We start from the raw sequence: 26,408 nt of genomic DNA, 5'->3' as shown, positions 1-26,408 counted from the left end.
CATTTCTGATGTTAACCCCCTCCTTCCCCACACTGGTAGGATTCAACCTGAGCGTGAACAAGCAGTTGATGACGGAGGTGTCGGGCGTGCACCTCGGCCCCCCTCGGCTTCCTCTGACGCCGTGCCCTCAACAAGACGCTCTGTCCATCAAACAGAAGTATCAGAATCTCTTTCCTGTACAGTAATAATAGTGTCCTGCCAGTATTAATGTAAACAAACAAATCCTCTTTGTTACAAGTCAAGAAGGGTATGGACTCGAGTTACACGACTTGAACTCGATCCGCAATTTTGATGACTTAATACTCAACTTGACAATACAGTCAAATAATTGGCGCTTTGACTTGGACTTTGACGTCAATGACTCGGGACTTGATGACTTGAAAATGCAGTATTCCATCACTCTTCCACGGTTCACGCACATGCATCGCACATTTTAAAGAACAATTAGAATTGCGTTTCATGTTAAAATGAAGTACGTTTTTAAGTGTGTGTGTTGTAAGAGTATAGGATGTGTGTATAAGTGTGTGTAGAGGGCTTATAAAGACTTTAAATGCATGTAACAATCAAGCAATAAAATAAATAGCTACAATCTTATGTTGATAACATCCTTAACATTCACCGCATACACTTTATTGAAAAAGGCAAGAAGTTGATGCTAATGCTAGCCTGGGCAATTATTTTGACTCAGGGGGGGCCAAATTTAGAGAAAAAAATGTGTTTGGGGGCCGGTATATTTGATTTTTAGGAACACTAATGCAAAACCTCAGAATAATGTCTGATAGAATGCTAGAAACGTTAAAAGAGGGAATGGAAGTTTACGTTTTTTACTGAACGAGACACCCAGAATGTGCCTGAAAATAAAGAATGTGGGATTTACAGTATTAACTATGACCGATAAAACACTGAATATTGACAACGTATGAACGTCACACCCCCTCTCGATCGACGTATTTTTCAATCAAGCGAAACGCAACAAAAATGCAACAAACAGCGAAATATTAACGCGAAGGGTAAAAAACCCCCACCTACAATCTGAAATATCTGATACATCACTAAGCTTTAGAACTTTGCTGTAAAAATCTCCTTCCGCGTCTGTCCCCGACACCTGCGTTTCAGGCTGGCCGCTCTGGAAACACTCTGTGGAAACGCTCCCCACCCAAAGTGTTTGGTGCCTCGTCTGAGCTGCTGTGACTTAGATGACCATAGTAACTAGTATATCATGCAAAAGCGCAGATTCCAACCATACTTTGTATAGTTCAAGACGTACGGTCATTTGAAAACATCACTGCATATCATAATGGCAGCAGCAGTTTCCATCTTAAAGATCGAACAAAAAATTTGGGGAATGTCCGGCGGGCAAGATTGAAAAGCTCAACGGGCTGCATTCGGCCCCCGGGCCTTAATTTACCCAGGTCTACTGTGGGGTAATACATTATTAACAATAACTGACAATAAACACATCATAAAACAAACATTTTGTACAACTAGAGCCGCAAAGAGCAATGGGAAACCGGAACAGCGCATGTGCTGACGTGTCTGTGGCGGCCATCTTGGTGACAGAGCTGTCATAATTTGTTAATTTCTCACAAGTAACACTAACTACTGCTTCACTGGAATAATCAACATTGAATACGTCAGAAAACCAAACCGTATTGTGCAAAACAAAGAAAAACCTGATGCTGATGTGTCTAGGTGGCGGCCATCTTGGTGAGGGCGGTGTCATAATTTGCTAATTTCTCAAGGGTAACGCTGACTACTGCTTTACTGTGGAGGAGTGAGTAATCAACAATGAATACGTCATAAAACCAAACCGTATTCTGCAAAACAAAGAACGAAGAAAAACCTGACGCTGATGTGTCTAGTTGGCGGCCATCTTGGTGAGGGCGGTGTCATAATTTGCTAATTTTTCAAAGCTAACGCTGACTTACTGCTTTACTGTGGAGTAATAATCGACAATGAATACGTCATAAAACCAAACTGTATTCTGTAAAACAAAGAATGAAAGAAAACCTAACGCTGACGTGTCTATGTGGCGGCCATCTTGGTGAGGGCACTGTTATATCTTGCCATTTCTCAACCAATTTACTTGCTGTTTACTTTACTGTTAACATCAAAACATGAGCTATTAATGCGAAACATTGAATTCAAAAACAAGACCAAAAAATTGTTACTGAAGAAAGCTTATTTTCAGCTCAAAGAGGCGTGTCGGTTCTCGGACGCCGTGTGGCGGAAGTTCTATTAATTAGGGTAAACCATCAGTGAGGAGGACAGTCTTGTGGGTTGTAAATATCACGTCTGTGCCTTTTAAAGTAACTATCAGGTTCAAGAATACACAACCAAGATGTGAGTAAATTAAACTCTGGTTGTAATCTATTTAAAAATAAAACAATCCAGAATGTGAGTGTTGTATGTGTCAATTTAATTACATGAACAGCATTTTATTTAACTGTGCTTGTGACTTAAAAGACTTGAAAATTTCATGCAGCGGACTTCGTAATTGTCTTGATTGGAGACTTGACTTGAGATTTTTAGGTTGAAGACTAAAGACTTTCAAATCACTGACTTTCTTTCACCTCTGCAAATTAAGAACATGTATAGTTTTCCGACCGAATGATAGTTGGCTTGTAATCCAATTAATAAAGTGATTTCTTTACCTCTTTGGTGAATTTTTATATTCTTGTACTTTGTTCTCTAGCCGGTGTTCCAAGTCACCATGACCTGATCATAGTACAACTTGGAACACGACTTATCTGGCTTCCAAAAAGTAAACAAAACCTTTCTCTTTAAATCATCACTTGAGACTTCTGCAAATCTCATGAGAATTCAATTCTCCCTTTAGATGTTTTTTTTGCGGGGTACCAATGGAAAAGTGTGACAACTACAGGACCTTTTTGCTACCCATTGTTCGGTATAAAATTAGCAATGTAATTACATTGAATTAATGAATGAATAAATTAAAACAAATTAAATAGCATTCATATAAGCACATTGATTGTATTACTCAAATGCCAGCGACCCCAAAAGGGAATAAGCGGTAGAAAATGGATGGATGGATATTATGCAGTAGTTGACTTGCATACCATTGTACAATAAAATTAATGGTTTTTACGATATTGACAAACCACATACAGTAGGTCATACCATTTAACTATGTTAAACATCGCCTGTACAGTAAAATGAATGGTTTTTACAATGTTGACAAACCACATACAGTAAGAATTCAGGAAATCATATGGCCCCACGGTGAAGTGACACATTTGGGGTGCACCATTCACTTCAGCCACAAGATAGCAGTAGAGTGACAATCTTAAAATGTGTTTTATGGCAAATCCAACTTTGACCACGGTGTCAGTTAAGTTAAGTTAAAGTACCCATGATTGTCACACACACACACACAAGGTGTGGCGAAATTATTCTCTGCATTTGACCCATCACACTTGATCACCCCCTGGGAGGTGAGGGGAGCAGTGAGCAGCAGCAGCGGTGGTGATTTAACCCCCAATTTCAACCCTTGATGCTGAGTGTCAAGCAGGGAGGCAATGGGTCCCATTTTTATAGTCTTTGGTTTGACTCGCCCGGGGTTTGAACTCACGACCTACCGATCTCAGGGCGGACACTCTAACCACTAGACCACTGAGTTGCGATGTAGAGTGGCGCTTTTCAGCAAACTCCATTTTAAAATGATCATGAATATGAATATCTTCCCTATTGTACGGTACATACCACACTTTCTAAAACTTTGTTCATTTTACAAACGCCAAAACAAAAAACATGTTAGGACTAGGACAAGGAGTTGACCCCCAATGCAGAGACGGTAGGCAGTGTGAAATCAAAAACAGAAAAAATCTTAAACAAAAGGAGATGGGGCAGAATTGCACACCATATAAAGAGGTCGGCATGCACAGAGTGAAGGAAAAGTCCACAAAAAGAAATCCACTGGATAGAAAAAACACACAAGAGCTTAGGCGTAAAATAAGGTGACAAAACGTAGCCGGACTTAGAGATCTAGCGAGGAGAGAATACAGGGAACAATAACCAACAAGGCACAGCTGTCTGTGACAAGGTTAAGTAGTCCTTGGACTGATTAGCGAAGGTCCGCACCTCGCCGAGGAAGAATGAACTGAGAAGAAAAAAAAAAGCACAACAGGGAAAATGCAGGCACAAAATGATAGGGAAGGCAGAGAACAATAAAACACAACAAAACATGTACTCAACAGATTTACCCATCACATGTACAGTATAGTGTAAAAAAAACTTGTTGAATTGTATTATATTGTGTAGTTAAAGACCATTGATTCTGTCATCCATTTTGCATTTTTTAAGCGTATAAATGGTTAAATAAACTAAATATCAATACTATATTAGTCTTGGCCACTAAATGAGACAAAACCAATCAGATTGTGCTGTTTATTTATATAGCCCTAAATCACAAGTGTCTCAAAGGGCTGCACAAGCCACAACGACATCTTCGGTTCAGATACCATATCAGGGCAAGGAAAAACTCAACCCAGTGGGATGACAATGAGAAACCTTGGAGAGGACCGCAGATGTGGGGTTACCCAGTTTCCCCAAGGGCAACAACGTTAATATATGTTTGATGAAACGTAAGTATATGCATGAGTGTATTTATGCATATGTACTTGTATATGTACAGTATGTGTATATTTATGTTTGTACAGTGAATGTATATGTACATGTATGTGTATATGTATGTTTGTACAGTTAATGTATATGTACATGTATGTGTATATGTATGTTTGTACAGTGAATGTATATGTACAGTATGTGTATATTTATGTTTGTACAGTGAATGTACATGTATGTGTATATGTATGTTTGTACAGTGAATGTATATATACATGTATGTGTATATGTATGTTTGTACAGTGAATGTATATCTACAGTATGTGTATATGTATGTTTGTTCAGTGAATGTATATGTACAGTATACAGCCATCTTTTTAATGGAACTGTACATTGTCCTTCAAATAAACAAATACAACCTCAACATCTCGAGGGCTCTCATAATGTTATTCAAAGCGATCTGTTTAAAAAAAAATGTTTTGGCCCAATTCGATCGTTTAGGAATGTTACTCCAAAAGCCTTCTTTCATCTCCATTATTAAAATATGTCTTATTTATCAACAATGACATCTCCTGGTCTGAACTCACATCCGGGCAAGAAAAAACTCCAAAAGGCCGAGCTGAAAAAATGAAGAAACCTTGGGACACGGAGGGGCCACAAATGTGGGGGGCCCTTCCTGGGTGACGGGCTGCAATGGATGACGAGAGGGTACAGTTATTTATTTTTTTAATCTTTATTTGTTCCTGTGGGGAAATTTTGAACAGGCAGAATTATGGGTCGCCACAAGAGCAGCACGGTGGGTGAAGTGTTTAGTCCAAGGAAGCTAGATTGGACTCGGACATTGCTGCCTCTCTCCACCCCTAGACTGCTTGCCTCCCTAAGGACTGCCTCTTCGCCTTGCCTTCTTGACTCGACGAAAGATTCATCCAACACACACAGACAACAACCCCTGGTAATGCTTACACAATTAATTCTACACATCGTCCGCACTCATTCACTTGAAGTAGCATACACACTCCACTCACTCATTAAAGGTTTCAATAAACCTTGTAAACTGCAGTTCTGCCTTGGTTGTCGCTTCCTTCCCTTCTCAGTACATAACAGAATGGGCCGCGCTCAGTAGCTCAGTGATTTCCAGTGTGTAACTGTCGTAGGATGCCAGCTGGAGTGATGAATCACACTTTTCCATCTGGCAATCTGATGGACGAGTCTGGGTTTGGAGGTTGCCAGGAGAACGCTACATTTCGGACTGCATTGTGCCAAGCGTGAACTTTGGTGGAGGAGGAATTATGGTGTGGGGTTGTTTTTCAGGAGGTGGGCTTGGCCCCTTAGTTCCAGTGAAAGGAACTTTGAATGCTCCAGGATACTGACGGAGGCAGATATTTACATATTCATATTTAAGTGTTACTTCTTTACTTTCATAGTCATATTACAAATAGCTAATGTTCCATATTGTACTCTTTTCCTTTTCTCTTCATCTCATGAAAGTGTGCTTACATTGTGGGGCCACCTGGAGCTAGGAGGCAGAGAGGAGGAATCCTCCCTGCTTCCCTTCTCAGGCCGACTCTAGATAAGAGACACAATGGGCATGTGTTCGGGCTGGAGGGAGGGAAAACGAGGGTGGGGGCGAGAGACACATTACAGAAGAGAAGTTTTCCGTATTTTAGATTAGACCATTTTAGCTGCGCTACTGAACGCTTCTGTACTGGATTGGTCTCACGTTTATTTTCAAAGCTTTGAAAATAAATCACAAAATACCCATTCTGTCTGGTGGTTAAATTGAACTCAGCTTATGTGTTATCAAAAGAACTTGGGAGTGACCAGCAACTTAAAGTCCCTGGGAGGAACATCTGGTCCAAACGCAACAATACCAAAACATTTTGGACAATTCCATGCTCCCAACCTTGTGGGAATAGTTTGGAGCGGGCCCTCTTCCAAGGTGACTGTGCACAAAGCAAGGTCCATAAAGAGATGAATGACAGAGTCTGGTGTGGATGAACTTGACTGGCCTGCACAGAGTCCTGACCTGAACCCGATAGAACACCTTTGGGATGAATTGGAACGGAAACTGAGAGCCAGGCCTTCTCGACCAACATCAGTTTGTGACCTCACCAATGCGCTTTTGGAAGAATGGTCAAAAATTCCTATAAACGCACTCCGCAACCTTGTGGACGGCCTTCCCAGAAGAGTTGAAGCTGTAATAGCTGCAAAAGGTGGACCGACATCATATTGAACGCTATGGCAGTGTTTTTCAACCTTTTTTGAGCCAAGGCACATGTTTTTCATTGAAAAAAATCCAGGGGGACACTATCCCATCGTCGTTACCATTGTTGTGTGCCAAGCTTGTCACTTATTAGCAATCTAAGCTTAGTAATACACCAAAAGAAAGCTTATTGTCTTTTTCTGCCTTTTATTACCGCTCTTACTTTTTCCAATTCCAGGTGTCCAACACACAACACATGTCATCATATCCTGTGTCATATCCCGCCCTTAAAGGGGAACATTATCACAATTTCAGAAGGATTAAAACCATTAAAAATCAGTTCCCAGTGGCTTATTTTATTTTTCGACGTTTTTTTCAAAATTTTAACCATCACGCAATATCCCTAAAAAAAGCTTCAAAGTGCCTGATTTTAACCATCGTTATATATACCCGTCCATTTTCCTGTGACGTCACACAGTGATGCCAATACAAACAAACATGGCGCATAGAACAGCAAGCTATAGCGACATTAGCTCGGATTCAGACTCGGATTTCAGCGGCTTAAGCGATTCAACAGATTACGCATGTATTGAAACGGATGGTTGTAGTGTGGAGGCAGGTAGCGAAAACGAAATTGAAAAAGAAACTGAAGCTATTGAGCCATATCGGTTTGAACCGTATGCAAGCGAAAACGACGAAAACGACACGACAGCCAGCGACACGGGAGAAAGCGAGGACGAATTCGGCGATCGCCTTCCAACCAACGATTGGTATGTGTTTGTTTGGCATTAAAGGAAACTAACAACTATGAACTAGGTTTACAGTATGTGAAATACATTTGGCAACAACATGCACTTTGAGAGTGCAGACAGCCCAATTTCCATCAATTAATATATTCTGTAGACATACCCTCATGTCAGCAGGCCAGGGAAGCTAGGGTCGATATTCTTCTCTTGATCATCTTCGGTGGCATAAGGGACGGTGTGAGCCAAGACATCCAGGGGGTTTAGCTCGCTCGTCTGCTGGAACAAACTACCGCCATTGCTTGCCGTGCTACCGAGGTCCTTTGTCCCTGAATTGCTCACACACTCCGGCAGATTCAATGGGGGTCTGGCGGCAGATTACTTTGACTTTATCGTTGCATCTGCTTTGAGTGTCGCAGGATATATCCACACATTCTTGCCATCTCTGTCGTAGCATAGCTTTTGTCGGTAAAGTGTGCGGAACAAACGTCCAATTTCTTGCCACTTTCGCATCTTTGGGCCACTGGTGCAACTTGAATCCGTCCCTGTTCGTGTTGTTACACCCTCCGACAACACACCGACGAGGCATCATGTCTCCAAGGTACGGAAAACAGTCGAAAAAACGGAAAATAACAGAGCTGATTTGACTCGGTGTTTGAGAAAATGGCGGATTGCTTCCCGATGTTGTGACGTCATCGCTCCGAGAGCGAATAATAGAAAGGCGTTTAATTCGCCAAAATTCACCCATTTAGAGTTCGGAAATCGGTTAAAAAAATATATGGTCTTTTTTCTGCAACATCAAGGTATATATTGACGCTTACATAGGTCTGGTGATAATGTTCCCCTTTAAGTTCCCCTTACAATGGTTCCAGTATTGTCCTGTGACCCGAGTCACCAATACATGACAGACCCTACCAGCAGAAAATGGTAAAAACGAAACAATATAAAGTCGCTCTCATTCGATATGACTTCAAAATTTAACCGTCATTAATTCTCTTGTCTCAAAGTAGGCTTACAAAGCAATTAGCTACCTGCTGCCACCTACAGGTACGGAAGAGCATTACACGGTTACTCTGCTGATCTCCAGACAGCATAGACACTCTACAACGGCACATTGTTTGCGGCACCCCCCGCGACCCCAAATGGGACAAGCGGTAGGAAATGGATGGATGGATGGGTTTTCAAAAAAAAAAATTCCGACCAAATAGGTGAAATTGCATAATTTCCCACGGCACACCAAACAATATCTCACGGTACACTAGTGTGCCGAGGCCCAGTGGTTGAAAAACACTGCCCTATTGGTTAGGAATAGGATGGCACTTCAAGTTTATATGTCAGTCAAAGCAGGTGGCCTAATACTTTTGGCAATATAGTGTAAGACACTAACTGATGCATAGAAGAGTGGTCCACCCCGGTCCACCCTTGACTTGGGACAGCTAGCGCAACTTCCAGACTTGTACCTCTTCAGAGGGGTACAAAAACAGAAAAGAAGAGAGGTGGGTCAACTGTTTTTAACAGGAGTTTATTTTTAAAAGCTGCAGTATATAGCCTAAATGAGTATTAATCTGTATATAAACGACATTTGTAAAGTTACAAAGGACTTAAAGTTAGTTTTATTTGCAGATGACACAACTGTTTTCTGTTCAGGAGAGAACACACAAAAGATAATACAAATAACAGAAGAAATGAACAAATTAAAAAAAATGCTTTGACAAAAACAGACTATCATTGAATCTCAGTAAAACTAAAATAATACTATTTGGTAACAGTAGAAAAGGGCATCATGCACGAATACAAATAGACGGAGTAGACATTGAAAGGGTAAAAGAAACCAGATTTTTGGGAGTATTAATAGATGATAAAATGAACTGGAAATCTCATATACAAAATATACAACATAAGGTGGCAAAAAACATTTCAATAATGAATAAAGCAAAATACGTCCTGGGCCAAAAATCACTTCATATTCTCCACTGCTTGCTATTGTTACCATATCTGAGTTATTGTGCAGAAATATGGGGAAATAGTTACAAATGTGCGCTACATTCGTTAACCATATTACAAAAAAGATCAATTAGACTGATACATAATGTTGGATATAGAGAACATACAAACCCTTTATTTATTGAGTCAAAAATATTTAAAGTTCAATGATTTGGTAAAATTGCAAACAGCTAAAACTATGTACAAAGCAAACTATAACCTGCTAACCAAGAATGTACAACAATTCTTCTCAACTAAAGAGGAGAAATATAACCTTAGAGGAAAATCTAATTTAAAAACATTTGTATGCACGTACAACACTTAGAACCTTTAGCATATCAGTATGTGGAATTAAATGATGGAATGGACTAAGTAATGAAGTTAAACATTGTACTGATATGATCCAGTTTAAGAGGTTGTTCAAATTAATAGTGCTTACAAAGTACAAAGAAGAAGAATTATGAGAAATACTTTCAACCGTGTTGAAAATAAGATATTCGTCATCTCAGTATGTTAATTATGACTGAATTAATTAATAACACATTACAAAACTGTTGTATATACTAATTCATAGATGTCATTCTATTATAAAAAGGTCAGTAAATAATGTATATATTTGTAAACGCTCTGAAGTGGGAAAGGGGTAGGATTAAATAAGCTTTGCTTTTTCCTACTCCTTTTCGGACATGATGTAAAGTGAATGATATAAAATTGTGTGATGTATTATGCTGTAAGTGTGTTCATGTTTGAAATAAACTAAAGAAAGAAAAAAGAAAGAAAATGTAATGTAAAACAAAAATATGACGCTGTTTTTTCTAAAAAAAAATAATAATAAAAAAAAAAAAGTATATATTTCACAAATTTTTTTTAAAAAAGCGATTAAAACTTCCCCATTCTAAAAATATTTAAATTAAAAAAAATGTGAAAAAATATCCATAATAATTATATCATTCTTTTTTAAACGTTATCCCTCATGTTTTGTTTTCTCTATGTCTTTTACTAGTAGTTTTTATAATATCTCATATTTTTTTGTCTGGCAACTAGTGAAAATTATTGTTAAATCCACAAGTTAAAAAAATGACAGATTATTTTGTTTATCTTTACACATTACTCGCTGTGTAGCGGAAAAGGCGGGACTAGTTTGAGTGGTTGAACACAATAACTATATATATATATATATATATATATATATATATATATATATATATATCCATCCATCCATCCATCTTCTTCCGCTTAGCCGAGGTCGGGTTGCGGGGGCAGCAGCTTAAGCAGGGAAGCCCAGACTTCCCTCTCCCCAGCCACTTCGTCCAGCTCCTCCCGGGGGATCCCGAGGCGTTCCCAGGCCAGCCGGGAGAGATAGTCTTCCCAGCGTGTCCTGGGTCTTCCCCGTAGCCTCCTACCGGTCGGACGTGCCCGAAACACCTTCCTAGAGAGGCGTTCGGGTGGCATCCTGACCAGATGCCCGAACCACCTCATCTGGCTCCTCTCGATGTGGAGGAGCAGCGGCTTTACTTTGAGCTCCCCCCGAATGACAGAGCTTCTCACCCTATCTCTAAGGGAGAGCCCCGCCACTCGGCGGAGGAAACTCATTTCGGCCACTTGTACCCGTGATCTTGTCCTTTCGGTCATGACCCAAAGCTCATGACCATAGGTGAGGATGGGAACGTAGATTGACCGGTAAATCGAGAGCTTTGCCTTCCGGCTCAGCTCCTTCTTCACTACAACGGATCGATACAGCGTCCGCATTACTGAAGACGCCGCATCGATCCGCCTGTCGATCTCACGATCCACTCTTCCCTCACTCGTGAACAAGACTCCGAGGTACTTGAACTCCTCCACTTGGGGCAAGATCTCCTCCCCAACCCGGAGATGGCACTCCACCCTTTTCCGGGCGAGAACCATGGACTCGGACTTGGAGGTGCTGATTCCCATCCCAGTCGCTTCACACTCGGCTGCGAACCGATCCAGTGAGAGCTGAAGATCTTGGCCGGAGGAAGCCATCAGGACCACATCATCTGCAAATAGCAGAGACCTAATCCTGCAGCCACCAAACCAGATACCCTCAACGCCCTGACTGCGCCTAGAAATTCTGTCCATAAAGGTTATGAACAGAATCGGTGACAAAGGGCAGCCTTGGCGGAGTCCAACCCTCACTGGAAACGTGTCCGACTTACTGCCGGCAATGCGGACCAAGCTCTGACACTGATTATACAGGGAGCGAACTGCCACAATAAGACAGTCCGTTACCCCATACTCTCTGAGCACTCCCCACAGGACTTCCCGGGGTACACGGTCGAATGCCTTCTCCAAGTCCACAAAGCACATGTAGACTGGTTGGGCAAACTCCCATGCACCCTCAAGCAGGCCCGGCCCTAACCAATCTGGCGCCCTAGGCAAGATTTTAGGTGGCGCCCCCCCACATCGGCAGTGAAGTGTATATACTCACAAGAAACCGAATAGCTTTGTCTTTGACCTTTTTTTTTTACTTACAACTATACCTAATATATAAAGGGGTGGAAAAGTGACTATTACCTGCAGGGCAAACATTAGCTAACCAGAAGGCAATAACAATGTAAACAAAAACACCTGCTTAAAAGATCTAATACAAATGTCCCTGAGGAATGTAAGGTGAGTACTGTAATTACCTAACGTTACATTATTATTTTCCATAACAATTTAGCCCCCTCCACAATATTAACCCGACGTTAAAACAGAACTAGCTATGTATTGATTAGCAATTGCCGAATCATGTAACATTAGCTTAATGCTAAAAAGCCAGGTTACTATCACATTCTGTAACAGACAAATAATTTCATGTAGGCTAACGTTACCTACCTGCTACCTCTGTCTTTTCTCGTTTCTCCTCTTCTTTTCTCTTTTTTTCTTCCCTGGGCACCTGACAGTTTTGGCCGTTTTGACATCTTGTGTTGATTTTTTGATGTGGTGACGGGGTGTACGCCGCCTTCCGCCCGATTGTAGCTGAGATAGGCTCCAGCGCCCCCCGCGACCCCAAAGGGAATAAGCGGTAGAAAATGGATGGATGGATGGACGTCCAAAAAGAGTCATGATACGGAAAGGGAGGGGCGCACCGTGCGGGGGAGAGGGGGGGGGGGGGGGGGCGTAATGTTGTAACAAATAATATTTCTATTAAATAGGCTTTACTTTGCATTTTAATTAACGTGGGATTATTTTTTGTATTTAGAAATAATAATACCAACTTTTTTTTTTCTTTTTTTTTTCTCCAACATTTGTGGCACTCTGCGTGGCGCCCCCTGATGGACGGCGCCCTTAGCATTTGCCTATACGGCCTATGCCACGGGCCGGCCCTGCCCTCAAGGACCCTGCCGAGAGTATAGAGCTGGTCCACAGTTCCACGACCAGGACGAAAACCACACTGTTCCTCCTGAATCCGAGGTTCGACTATCCTATATATATATATATATATATATATATATATATATATATATATATATATATATATATATATATATATATATATATATATATATGAATGTTAATAAACTTTTATGAACATTTCAAGTAATGTCATGTAAACAAAAAACAAAACAAAAAGGTGGGACTGAGGTCATTTATTAAATGTCATTATATTTTGCTGTTGTTCACGCGCCTAGTAAGATTTGGTATCAAACAAAATATATGTATCAACAGTCATACAAAATACATTGAAAATAAATACAAAGCTATGAAAAACGAGGCGGAACCTTTTTTTGGTTCCGGTTTGCGACGTGACGGAAAGATCAAGCAGGCGGACACAAAAAGCTGACGCTATTCCGGCCAGCTCAGCGTCAGTCTTGCGTGTGTCCAAGCTGTCTTGTCACACGACAATAACCTCCACTTCTTCCTACTAATATAATATCTTAGGCGGGCAGAGATGGTGCTGCTGACCATGATCGCCCGGCTGGCTGACGGCCTGCCGCTGGCCGCCTCGATGCAGGAGGACGAGCAGGTTACACGTCCATCATTTTATTGTCGTATTATTACTCAGCCCTTTCAATATCGACTGTCTATGTACTCATACTTCGTTGACATGCTAATGTATACTAACTATCTAATTTGTTTAATGCAGTACATGAATGATGTGGAAAAACACTATTTAAAAAAAAAAAAAAATCTGTTTCCTATTTATTAATATACTAATAAAAGTGTCTCATTATTAGTGCTTGAATATTATACACAATAGCCTGGTTCCTCTTAGTAATGAATAATAAATAATGCATCAAATAGTACATCATGAATGATGTCTTTATTAACACATTTTAGATTATATAACCACAAAGGTTTATACAATTTGAGGACATTGTGCATTTTTCCATCACAGTGGGATGAGAAATTTTAACATTTATTATTATTATTTATATCAATATTTTAATTATTGAAATTAATTTGTATTGATACGAATCATTGTACAAACCCCGTTTCCATATGAGTTGGGAAATTGTGTTAGATGTAAATATAAACGGAATACAATGATTTGCAAATCATTTTCAACCCATATTGAGTTGAATATGCTACAAAGACAACATATTTGCTGTTCAAACTGATAAACTTTTTTTTTGTGTGCAAATAATCATTAACTTTAGAATTTGATGCCAGCAACACGTGACAAAGAAGTTGGGAAAGCTGGCAATAAATACTGATAAAGTTGAGGAATGCTCATCAAACACTTACTTGGAACATCCCACAGGTGAACAGGCAAATTGGGAACAGGTGGGTGCCATGATTGGGTATAAAAGTAGATTCCATGAAATAATCAGTCATTCACAAACAAGGATGGGGCGAGGGTCACCACTTTGTCAACAAATGCGTGAGCAAATTGTTGAACAGTTTAAGAAAAACCTTTCTCAACCAGCTATTGCAAGGTTTTGGTTTTGTTCTTTGAACAAGGTGATGTTCATGCATGGTTCATTTTGTGCACCAGTAAAAAATCATATGACTTTGTCTTGAATTTGAATTTTTTTTTTTTTTTTTTTTTCACTAAAGAAGGGTTTGGTGAATGCGCATATGAAACTGGTGGGGTTCGGTACCTCCAACAAGGTTAAGAACCACTGGGTTAGAGTGTCCGCCCTGAGATCGGTAGGTTGTGAGTTCAAACCCCGGCCGAGTCATACCAAAGACTATAAAAATGGGACCCATTATCTCCCTGCTTGGCACTCAGCATCAAGGGTTGGAATTGGGGGTTAAATCAGCAAAAATTATTCCCGGGCGCAGCCACCGCTGCTGCCCACTGCTCCCCTCACCTCCCAGGGGGTGATATGGGGTGATGGGTCAAATGCAGAGCATAATTTCGCCACACCCAGTGTGTGTGTGACAATCATTGGTACTTTAACTTTAACTTAATATATTAATTTATCCGCCCTCCTCCAATCACAGTTTAAATTGCTTTTGACTTTGATCATCGTTTTTGGCCTATAGTTGATTTATTTTAATGTAGATTGTTTTAGGTGATACTTTTCAGGCACCTTTTTTCCTATTGACGTTGATCATCTTTAATATTTTCAATATTTGACTGGTCACAGTATTTTTTTTAATTATTTTTTTTACAGTTGCCTATCTTTGGTTTATATTAAAGTAGACTATTTTCAGTGTTTTTTAATATATAATAAGTATTTATCATTTTGATAGGGAAATCATAATACAGGTACTGAGAAAACAGACACTTTTTTTTGTCTCCCCCATAACAAAAAAAAAAGAATATCCATCCATGCATCCATTTTCTACCGCTTGTCCCTAAATTTAAAAAAAATACAAATGTTTTTTTGAAGTAAAATAAGAATTTTACTTTAACATTTTTTTCATTTTAAAAAAATAAAACATTTTAAAAGTAAAATAGGAATTTTACTTTAAAAATGTTTTTGTAATGTTTTTCATTTTTATTCTTATTTTTGTATGGGGGGGAACAAAAAAAAGTGCCTGTTTTCTTAGTACCTGTATTATGATTTCCCTATCAAATGAATAAATAATTATTATAGAAAAACAAACACTGAAAATGGTCTACTTTAATATAAACCAAAGATAGGCGACTGGGAAAAAAAAATACTGTGAAATGTTGAAAATATTAAGAATTATCAACGTTATCTATGTACTGCCTTCCTCTTAGCCACAAGCAGATATAGAATCTCACAAACCGATTAAAAGTAAAAAAAAAAGAAAAAAAAAAGAAGTAAAATCACAAAAATACAGAGAAGTGCCACTGAATAAAAACAACAAAAAAAGGAGTTGAGGTAAGTGGAAAGGTTCATTGTCAACAGTGAGTGTCACATTTACCCTCGCATAGAGTTTATTTTTCTATGCAAACATCATTTGATAAAAACATTTAATGAACATAATTAGTTTTCTTCCTAGTTACCCATAATTAAATTGGTATGAATGTGGCAGATAATAGGCAAATAGTATTTGCAATAAATGCCATGCTTCCATTATAAAGTTAAATATATATATATATATATATATATATATATATATGTATGTATGTTTTATTGTTAGTTATTTTTATTTAATATGTTTGTGACATATAAAATATGTAAATATATAAATGCCAATATTTTCCCATTACAGTTTTAGATAAAATGTTTTTAATGCTAATTGATGAGAAACATGTTTTTTATTTTTTATTTACATGTAATATTTTTGTATGTATTTATTTTAGTATTTGTACCATTTTACTTGTAATATTTTTCAATTGACAATGATATTGATTATTCCTGGTGTTTTTATTTTTCTGCACATGTTTGAAAGGCATAGTTATTTATGTCTTGCGGTGAGATATAAGGTTTTTGTTTTCATTGATAAAGTCAGCATCATTCAGAAAAAATAAGATTGTGTGACATCATTTAAAATATAATCTTTTCTCCTTGTTTTTCTTGCTCTCAAAAAGGGAAGCGAAAAGGTTGGTTGTGTTGATGCTACTGTGTTGCGTTCATAAACATTCCACACCATAGTTTTTCGACAGTACTTTATGCAAACACCACGCTTCACACTGAAGTGTTTTGTGGGTTCAAGCATGTCTACTGTAGGTGCTTCAAGCTGTTTGCCTTATCGTCTTCTTTCCTGCGTGTTTGAAGTTGGGCCGGGATCTGCAGCAGTACCAGAGTCAAGCCAAGCAGCTCTTCAGAAAACTCAACGAGCAGAGTCCCACACGCTGCACTTTGGAGGCGGGCTCCATGTCGTTTCAGTGAGTGCCAAACTTTGTATCTAATTTGCTGTTGGTCTTAGTAAAGTAACTATCCTCCTGTCTTGTCTGCAGCTATGTTATCGAGAAAGGAGTGTGCTACCTCGTCCTGTGCGAAGCGAGCTTTCCCAAAAAGCTCGCCTTTGCTTACTTGGAGGATCTGCAGGCCGAGTTTCATGAGCAGCACGGGAAGAGGGTGCCCACTGTGTCCCGGCCTTACTCCTTTATTGAGTTTGGTAAGCAAGAAGATTTACTTGACTTATGTTTACTGCACTTTATTGGACAGACAACTGCTCGAGAACACCATCAACAACATTAACGAGACACATCGCCGCTTTATTAAATGTTTTTACAAGCTGAAGAATGCAGATAGCAGCACTTGCTTATTTGACCACGTGCTGGTTTGTATAGCTTATATTATTTTTGTGTTATTTAAATTAAAAAAATAATACAATAAATCTGTAAATTCTGCTAAAATATTTTTATTTTAAATGTCTTTTTACAAATGATAGCCAGCAGATATATTTTGATATGACCTCCTTTTGATATAATTTAAATGATTATGGCTTACAGCTTATGAAAAACAAATTGAAAATCTTAGAAAATTTGGAGGTTTAAAAAAAGAACTCAGCCATTATCATCCTAATTTGTTTTCACTTTGCATGTAATGAGTTATTCACATATTAGTTTCACATTTGAAGTTGAATTGCTGACATAGATGGATTTGTTCAAAATATTCAAATTTTTGGAGTTTCACCTGTATTGTAGGTGACATTTTTATATTCTAGCAATTAATAACATATATAAAATAGATTTGCGAATTATTCCCATCTGCTTTGTATTTTTTTTTTAATTTAAAATGATTTACTTAATAATAACTTGGAAGAACAACAAATAGAAGATTAAATGTTTTATATAGGGGAAGCCATCAGGTGGCAGCACTCGCTCATTTTACCATGTAGCATAAGGTGACCTTTGTATATTATATATATATATATATATATATATATATATATATCTAATTTTTTTTTTTTATTGTAATAAAACATTGTTTAAAATAAATCTGTAAATTATTCAAATACTTTCTATTTTTTTAATTATTTATCAGGTGGCAGCACTCGCTCATTTTACCATGTAGCATAAGGTGACCTTTGTATATATATATATATATATATATATATATATATATATAATTTTTTTATTTTTATTATATATATATATATATATATATATATATATATATATATATATAATTTTTTTTTTTTATTGTAATAAAACATTGTTTAAAATAAATCTGTAAATTATTCAAATACTTTCTATTTTTTTTAATTATTTAAAATGATTAATTAAACAATAAATTGACAAATATGCCTTGCAAGGGGTAACAACTAAGCATATAGCAGCACTTGTTCATTTGACCTGTTTTTGTGTTATAAGATTTTTTTTTCATCATTGTAATAAAAAAATAATAAAATAAACATAAAATTCTAATAATATATTTCAATTTTTTACACAATTTAATATTGTTAAATAACAGAGGTGTGGACTCGAGTCACATGACTTGGACTCGAGTCAGACTCGAGTCATGAATTTGATGACTTTAGACTCGACTTGACAAAATGTAAAGAGACTTGCAACTCGACTTAGACTTTAACATCAATGACTTGTGACTTCACTTGGACTTGAGCCTTTTGACTTGACATGACTTGCCACTTTCCCCAAAATCCAAAGCTTAAAAAGTTATTTGGGAGCGCTCCGTATTTTTAATTTTCTTCGTCTGTCTATCAGCGTGTTATTCCTGTCAGCTGGTGTGCTGTCAGTACAACAGCCAATCAAATTAGATTTACGTTGTTTTCATCACACAGCATTCATCCAATCAAATTGCAGGACAACCAATGAACAAGAGTTGTCCAACAACGTGCCAGTGATAAACAATTATGTTAAAGTTGGTTTCGTTCGGGTATAAAAACTACGACTTGGTCAACAAAAAACGAATTGCCGTATGCAAATCACGCAGTTCGAATATTACAGACGGAGACGCAACAACTTCCAACTTCGTTCGACATTTGAAGTTGCACAAAGAAGGGTAAGTTTTGAATGTAAGATAACGTTTATTGGCTAAGTAACGTGACTTTTATTTGCTGTGTAGTTAAATCAGTGAGGCTGCAAACTCACTGCTAACGTTATAACCATAGACATCTTATAAGTAGACGCAGCATAGAGCGCTACTGCCTACTGGCGCAGACGAGGCGCGTGGCCGCCATCTTGGAGTGGTGATCCGCTCCACTCAGTGCAATTCATTTGGCAGGAGCAATGAACTGTCAGCGCATTTAATTCATATTACCTCACTGAATACCACTGATTTTCACCCCCTTTTTTGTCATACGTGTAGCTATGATAACAGACACATGTTTTGGCGTGTTTTATTATTCATAGTTTGCTTAACAGTAATATAATATTCTTATACGCTTAAGTGACCAGACGTCCGAGATCAAAACTGGGAATATAATCCCAGAGAAGGGGGAAAAAAACGGTAAACTATTTTTAAGTTGAAGAAACAATATGATTAGGTTATATATACATATGCGTGTATCCTACATAAACAATGTATGAATACATTAGATATCTATATATCTTAGGGACCTATAGACTGTATCTCTGTTGCTGCAGCAGCAGAGAGTTTATTCTGTCTTGACACTTTGTATTGATATTTTCTATTACATTCTTCCCTTAAATGATAATGTTTGCAGTGATTGTTTTATATGTATTATTTTATGTAAGTCGCTTTGGATAAAAGCGTCTGCCAAATACTTAAACATATATAAACACCTGAAAGTCTTCATATCAGCTAAAACCACCAATCTGTTTCACTGGATTCAGAATAAAACCAAATTCTGTTTAACCGAACAATGTTAGTATTTGAATATTGTTACTTGAAGACTGATTCCTGGTTACAATTATACTGTTAAAGTATTGTCTTATACTTTGCCTAAAATGAGAATGCATCATAATCAGTAGTGGCTGGTGAATTTTGTTTTAGGTGGGGCTGAAAGTTTGTAAACCAAACCCCTGTAGGGGCGTCATCCTCCCCCAGAAGATTTCTTTGTGATTTTCACATACAAATATTGAAGATCTTTGATCCTTCTCAACTCTGTGGTAATATTATTTTCATAAAATACAACCAATAGTACGTTAATGTTAAATCTCACTTGTGAAAAGTAATCCCCCGATTCCTATTTTCAACAGTCCGCTCATTTGAGCAGGAAAACGCTGAACACCAGCCCGGCATCTTTGTTTTCTACCTTTCAACTGTCAGTTTAGGCTGCTCGCCGGCTCCTCATCAGCACTTCAAGATGGCGGCCAAATTGCTCACGTCACAGCAACCAATGCTGCGTCTACTTATAAGATGTCTATGGTTATAACGTCATTGCAAACATGGCAATCTGTTGCGTCCACTGCAGTTTGCTACCTTATTCATACTTTTTGTCAAGTGATTTTTTTTTAAGCAGGGTTTCATGAGGTACCTATACATAACGTTACGTTAGTCAATGTATCACACACAGTAACGTAACGTTAGTCAATGTATCACACACAGTAACATTACGTTAGTCAATGTATCACACACAGTAACATTACGTTAGTCAATGTATCACACACAGTAACATTACGTTAGTCAATGTATCACACACAGTAACATTACGTTAGTCATTGTATCACACACAGTAACATTACGTTAGTCAATGTATCGCACACAGTAACATTACGTTAGTCAATGTATCACACACAGTAACGTAACGTTAGTCAATGTATCACACACAGTAACGTAACGTTAGACGGCAGTCAGCAGCACCGCGTGTTTTAGCCACCTACAAAAAGACAAACATAGTCAAATAAAGGTCAGTTAAAATGTATACTATATTAAGAATATGTGTACATATTGCATAGGGTCCTGACATCTAAAAAGTACAACTCTGTTCATTGTTATGTTCATATATTTGTTATGTTTTTCATGTGTACACACACATAAACACACATACAGTATGAGATGAGATCAATGAGATAAGGTAAGAACAGGATAGAAACTGCTGTGGAACTAGTTACAATGCAATATGCCATGGAAATACAATGTTAACACTTTTGTGCAAATAAGTACAGTTGCACTTGTTTTTTTTCAAATGTGTTTATTCTGTAAAGGAATGAGTTACATGTTTAAAATGACTGGTTAATAGTGCTATTTTGAAGTGCAATGTCAGCACTATCTTTTTCCCTGCAATTTCAAATGCACTTGTTTTAATAAATAAATACAGCGTTTTAAAAGCATACACAATCTGTGTAAATATATTAGTCTGTGGTTAAATGACTTGAAAGGACTCGAAACTCAAAATGCAGGACTTGGGACTTGACTTGAGACTTTCCAGTCTTGACTTTGGACTTGACTCGGACTTGCCCTGTCTTGACTCGGGACTTGACTCGAGACTTGAGGGTAAAGACTTGAGACTTACTTGTGACTTGCAAAGCAATGACTTGGTCCCACCTCTGTTAAATAATAACTTAACAAATGACTAATACAAAACGATATGTCCTTTATAAGGTGTAGCCAGCAGATGGCAGCACTCGCTCAATTTAACATGTAGCACTATGTACCATTTATATATTTTAAGTTTTATATTTTTGTTGAAAAATAATATAAACAAACAGTTTCAAATTCTGCTGATATTTTTCCATTTTTTTAATTATTAAAGTTATTTGTTAAATAACTTCAAATGTGGGCTACAATCTTTACAAGCAGTAGGCAGCAGATGGCTTTGCTTGCTCATTTTACAGTATAGCATTGGGTGCGATTTTATATAGCGTCTCATTTTATTTTTTGTGTTAAAACATTATTTAAAAAAAAAAAAATCCCAATAATCAGTAAATTCTGCCAATATATTTCTATGTTTTATTATTTGAAAATGAGTGAAATAGAACATTCATAGACATTATTTAAAAGTGTAAAAAAATAATAACTTCAAAGCCTATATACAAAAAGAATCAACAACAATAAAAGTAATCAAATTACAAGCATTTAAAATGAAACAAGTAAATAATAAACAAGCAAATAATAATAATAGAATAACAAAATACACCAATAAAATAAAACAATACAAACAAATCAATATAATAGAATAAAACAAAAGGAACAGAGGACCATCAGACTCATGCCGATTTAAAAGCCAGAGAATAAAAGTCGGTTTTAAGACGAGACTTAAAACATTCAACAGTGGGGGCCATTCTGGCATGAGGGGGAAGAACATTCCGAAGTTTGAGGCCAAAAACAGAGAAGGCCCTAGTTTTAAGCCTTGTTTTAGGCCCCACAAGTTGGAACTGGCCCAAAGACAATGTGTCACAATCGACCTGAATATAAAACAATATTTTCCCTTTTAAAAAATCTCGGGTTGGCTTATATTCTGATAGATAGATTTATACATGCATCCATGCAGGTGCAAGTCAGAGCTTTTCTTCCTGTCACTCACACACATACCAGTCAATATGATGTTTTCCATTGCAGTTTTGTCCTATCGGTAATTTTAGAACGTTTTCCAAGCGGGTCTTGAGAAAGAGGGCTGGTCTTATATCGAGGGACGTCTTCTATACGGTAATCCCTGCACTCCTCTCCCCTGACCAGACACGTACATCCAAAAAACCAAGAAGGCCTACATAGACAGCCGAGCCAGAAGGAACCTGGGCAGCATCAACACGGAGCTGCAGGACGTGCAGAGGATCATGGTGGCCAACATCGAAGAGGTGCTGCAGAGGGGAGAGGCGCTCTCTGGTAAGTCTTACAGCAAAGTGCATACACCTGCGTGTTTATGTCCCGCCTTCCTCTTCATACTTTTGATCAGTTCCCCATTATGGGATGAATAAAAGTATGTCTCTAAAAGTCTATCCATCCATCTATCCATTTTCTACCGCTTGTAAGTAAGTACATTTTATTTATAAAGCGCTTTTCACAGATAAAATCACAAAGCATAGGTTCATTAAAACAACAATTCAACTAAAACAACAAAAGTGGATTAAAAATTATAGTTCTACGGTGCATTAACTAAAAGCTTTACTTCAAATGTTTATGTCACTCATTTTACACCACACTTTGTTATGGATGGTTATGGTTTGAGTTTATTTCGAACATGCATACAATTACAACATGATACTTAGATTAGGGATTAGGCTCTGCCTTCCTGCATGGCCTTGACTGCCATTGGCCGACTTTTCAGTCTTCTCATGCAGTCATTGGCCAGTCTGTTCGCCAATTTTGGCTATTTATGTCGATTTTGGGGATTTTATTGTGGCAGAATGAGTGCACTACTTGTTCTGCGTAAGTCCCGCCTTCCTGCACGATCTTGACTGTCATTGGCCGACTTTTCAATCACTCTCCATGCAGTCATTGGTCAGTCTAAACCAGGGGTGTCAAACTAATTTTAGATTGGGGGCCACATGGATAAAAATCTACTCCCAAGTAGGCCAGACTGGTGAAATCACAGCACGCTAACTTAAAAATGTTTAAAAATAGAACAAGCACATTCTGAAAATGTACAAATCATAATGTTGTTGGTTTTTTTTACACTTACATGTTGCGGTTAATAGTATTCTATCTTTATTTGTTGTTTTTTATACTTAAATAAATTTGTAAATAATTATAAGTCAATTATGTGATAATGTTCATCAGTCAACTTATTGGTGTTAATTTTCAATCTATCAAGATAAAAAAAATAATATCAAAATCAAATTACAGGATGTTATTTATGTAGTTTGTTCATTTTCCTCGACTGGTGCACTAAAATTATGTGTATTATTTTTTTTACATATGTAGCATCATCTACAAAGATACAAAGAATTGGTATTGCGACCTCTAGTGGACACATTTAGAACAGCAGTTTCTTTCATTCAAAAATGTTTGCTAATTTTTATATTTATCAAACTCATCCCGCAGGCCGGATAAAACCTGTTCCGGGCCGTACGTTTGAGACCCCTGGTCTAAACATTATATATTTTGGGACCAATAAAAAGTGTAAAATGTTAGATTTTTTTTTACTGTACAATATTTTGGTTTAAATGCTCTAATTCATAAATCCATCCATCCATCCATTTTCTACCGCTTGTCCCTTTTTGGGGTCGCGGGGGGTCGCTGGAGCCTATCTCAGCTGCATTCAGGTGGAAGGCGGGTTATACCCTGGACAAGTCTCCACCTCATCACAGCAATTTATAAATGTAATCCATCATTATTATTAATATTATTAATGTATGCCTCCATTCAATTAACCTGCATGGTCTCCATTAAAATATTCACTCCAGTCTCTAATTAAGTAAAAGATGGAAAGAGAAAAAAAAGGTCTTAAGATGTCACAACTGTGGCTGTAGGCAACCTCCTGATGTAGTTTGAAGTATCATTACGGGTCATCGTTTAGGAGTTGTATCTCCCGCTGTTACAACATTGGTTCTGTAGCTGCTGTGTTGTGGCATGCACTCGGTGGTAAGTGACCATGTGGTCAAAGAGTGTTTTTTGTCATGAAGTCTAAAAAATATTATGAAGGACGCCGATTAGCTGACATTCGTGAAAAAGTACGTGGTCACCATTTCTGAATCATGTTTTTCTATGCAGATCACAAACGCCGATACCCTTTGGTTGGCACTGTATTTATTTGTATTCCCCTAGCAGCTAATCAAGCATCTCCATACACATCTAATAATAATCACCTCTATTATGGCAAATAAACCGCAATTCTTAGTATCATTATCAAGTACATTATCACTGAAGGACGAGGCTAAAAATGCAGATAGCAAGCATGCTAATAGCTAAGCTAACCGCTGAGCTAGCTTGAAACAAGTAAACTTATTTTACGTTTTGGCATTTTCCTGCTTCAGCACTGGATTCCAAGGCCAGCAACCTGTCCACCCTGTCCAAGAAGTACCGCAGCGACGCCAAGTACCTGAACACCCGCTCCACCTACGCCAAGCTGGCCGCCGGCGGCGTCTTTTTCATCATGCTCATCGTCTACGTGCGCTTCTGGTGGCTCTGAGCGCTTCAAGGAGGGAAACGTACGCGAGCGATTCGGCATCTCCACAAAAAAACCCAAAAAAACCCTTTCACTAAAAGCGGCATCCTTAATATGACCTTTCAAACAATATCACCTCCCGTTTAGTTGCGCGCGCTCTGATAGCGTATTGCATCACACTTTCATGATGAGTGGAAAGTGGGTGTTGTTGAGGGTGATGGCCTGCAAAAGTGGAGGGAAAATGAAGGGACTTTTGTTGTAAATTTCCACACCTTTCCAAGCTGCTCAGTAACCACCTTACATACTGTATCGTGTCTAGTAGAAAATCCTGAGTGGGTATTGCTAATCCTATTCACTATTTGACTGACATACCGATAATCGGATCATAACATCGTTTAAATATGTTTTTTTAATTTCTATTTTAATTGCAGATTATTATTTTCCCACCATAGTGACATTTCTAGCTTGACCAGCAACCTTGAAAAAAACCGTGAAAAAAGAAAGATGATAATATATGCTCTCCCTTTTTATCTTGTACAAAGTTTATTCATGTAAATGCAAAAGTGGCTTCAGGCTGAGCAGCAAACACAAACCAGCTCTTTTTTTCTGTTTGTCTGCTCGCGATGATGAATAAAATGGTTTGCACAGCACGCGCCTCCGTTCTCTAAGGCCTCGAGTCGAGCCTTTATCAACAAGTTGCTATGTAACTACATAGTGGGCTTGTTAAATAATACAACAAAAACGTTATTTTATTTTTTCAACAAGCTTTCAGGGATACATTTGAATACTACAATTATGTTTAAAATAAAAAATGTAGGGGTTCTCAAACTTTTTTTTTTTACCTTAGGGAACTCTGAGGCTCTCCAAAGACCACCAATATGACCGACATTATGATACAGTAGCGTAGTAGGCCTAAGTATGAATCAAAAACAAGGCAGAAGTTTTTAATACTTTGGCCACTGTAATATCACACCCAGTTTGAACAGTAACACTGTGTTTGAATATTTCAAAATAAAACACTAATCATTAAAGTTATTCTTTGGCGTACCACTAGATAGAGCCCACGTACCACACTTTGAGAAACGGGTGAAAAGGATACAATGCTACTGTACTATGCTACTGTATAATCATGGCAACAAACTAATAAAATGTTGTAACGGTGATAAATCCTTATAAACATGTCAAATAGTACATGCATAATTAATTATGAATACAATATTTAGGAATATTACTATTTTTGTGAATGTAAATATGAATTATATTTGAAAGTGTTAAAAAATTTAATATCCTTTTCAAATGATTTTGCAGTTATTACATTTAGACTGTATATATATATTTGCAAAACATTAGTTCTTAATAAAACAATTGTATATTATTACACAAATAATTGTAATATTAAATGTTTTTATTATTTTGTTTTAAAAATATATATTCTTTTTAATAATGTTGCTCGATTTTAACATTTAAGCTTCATATATTTATAAAATTGATTAATAAAAACAATTGTATATTATTTACAAGTATTGTAAATAATAAAGAATTGTATTCCTTAGTTATACAAATATATATAATACGTTTATTTCTGTACAAAATATTAAAACATAATTATATATTATTACTTATACCTAATTTTAATAAGAATTGTGTTCTTTAATTATAAAAATGAATAA

At 37.5% G+C, this 26,408-nt stretch overlaps 2 protein-coding genes across 4 annotated transcripts in view; both read left to right on the top strand.

The window, feature by feature from the left end:
- Positions 1–5,633, top strand: part of npl (N-acetylneuraminate pyruvate lyase (dihydrodipicolinate synthase)) — a 37,845-nt gene extending 32,212 nt beyond the window's left edge. For all 3 annotated transcript variants that reach the window (XM_061977949.1, XM_061977948.1, XM_061977950.1), the window contains exon 12: positions 40–5,633. In XM_061977949.1, coding sequence (XP_061833933.1) covers positions 40–185 — 146 coding nt within the window. In that variant the 3' untranslated portion in view covers positions 186–5,633. The remainder of the gene's footprint in view (positions 1–39) is intronic.
- Positions 5,634–13,274: 7,641 nt separating this feature from the next.
- sec22bb (SEC22 homolog B, vesicle trafficking protein b) lies at positions 13,275–25,388 on the top strand. The gene is made up of 5 exons (XM_061977943.2): positions 13,275–13,483; positions 16,599–16,708; positions 16,781–16,941; positions 22,371–22,517; positions 24,608–25,388. Exons 1-5 carry the CDS (start codon positions 13,409–13,411, stop codon positions 24,760–24,762), a joined length of 648 nt encoding a protein of 215 aa, XP_061833927.1. The 5' UTR covers positions 13,275–13,408; the 3' UTR covers positions 24,763–25,388.
- The last annotated feature ends 1,020 nt before the right edge of the window (positions 25,389–26,408 follow it).

The sequence above is a fragment of the Nerophis lumbriciformis genome, linkage group LG18 (assembly GCF_033978685.3).
Source record: "Nerophis lumbriciformis linkage group LG18, RoL_Nlum_v2.1, whole genome shotgun sequence".
NCBI lineage: Eukaryota > Metazoa > Chordata > Actinopteri > Syngnathiformes > Syngnathidae > Nerophis > Nerophis lumbriciformis.
The sequence above is the reverse complement of the archived record's forward strand: the minus strand, read 5'-3'. Positions and strand labels throughout refer to the sequence as shown.

Bases quoted from the DNA above. Each gene is read 5' to 3' on its own strand.
- sec22bb (XM_061977943.2), top strand. From the start codon at position 13,409: ATGGTGCTGCTGACCATGATCGCCCGGCTGGCTGACGGCCTGCCGCTG. The intron at 13,484-16,598 runs GTTACACGTCCA...GCGTGTTTGAAG, and splicing joins CGATGCAGGAGGACGAGCAG to TTGGGCCGGGATCTGCAGCA. The intron at 22,518-24,607 runs GTAAGTCTTACA...TTCCTGCTTCAG, and splicing joins GAGGGGAGAGGCGCTCTCTG to CACTGGATTCCAAGGCCAGC.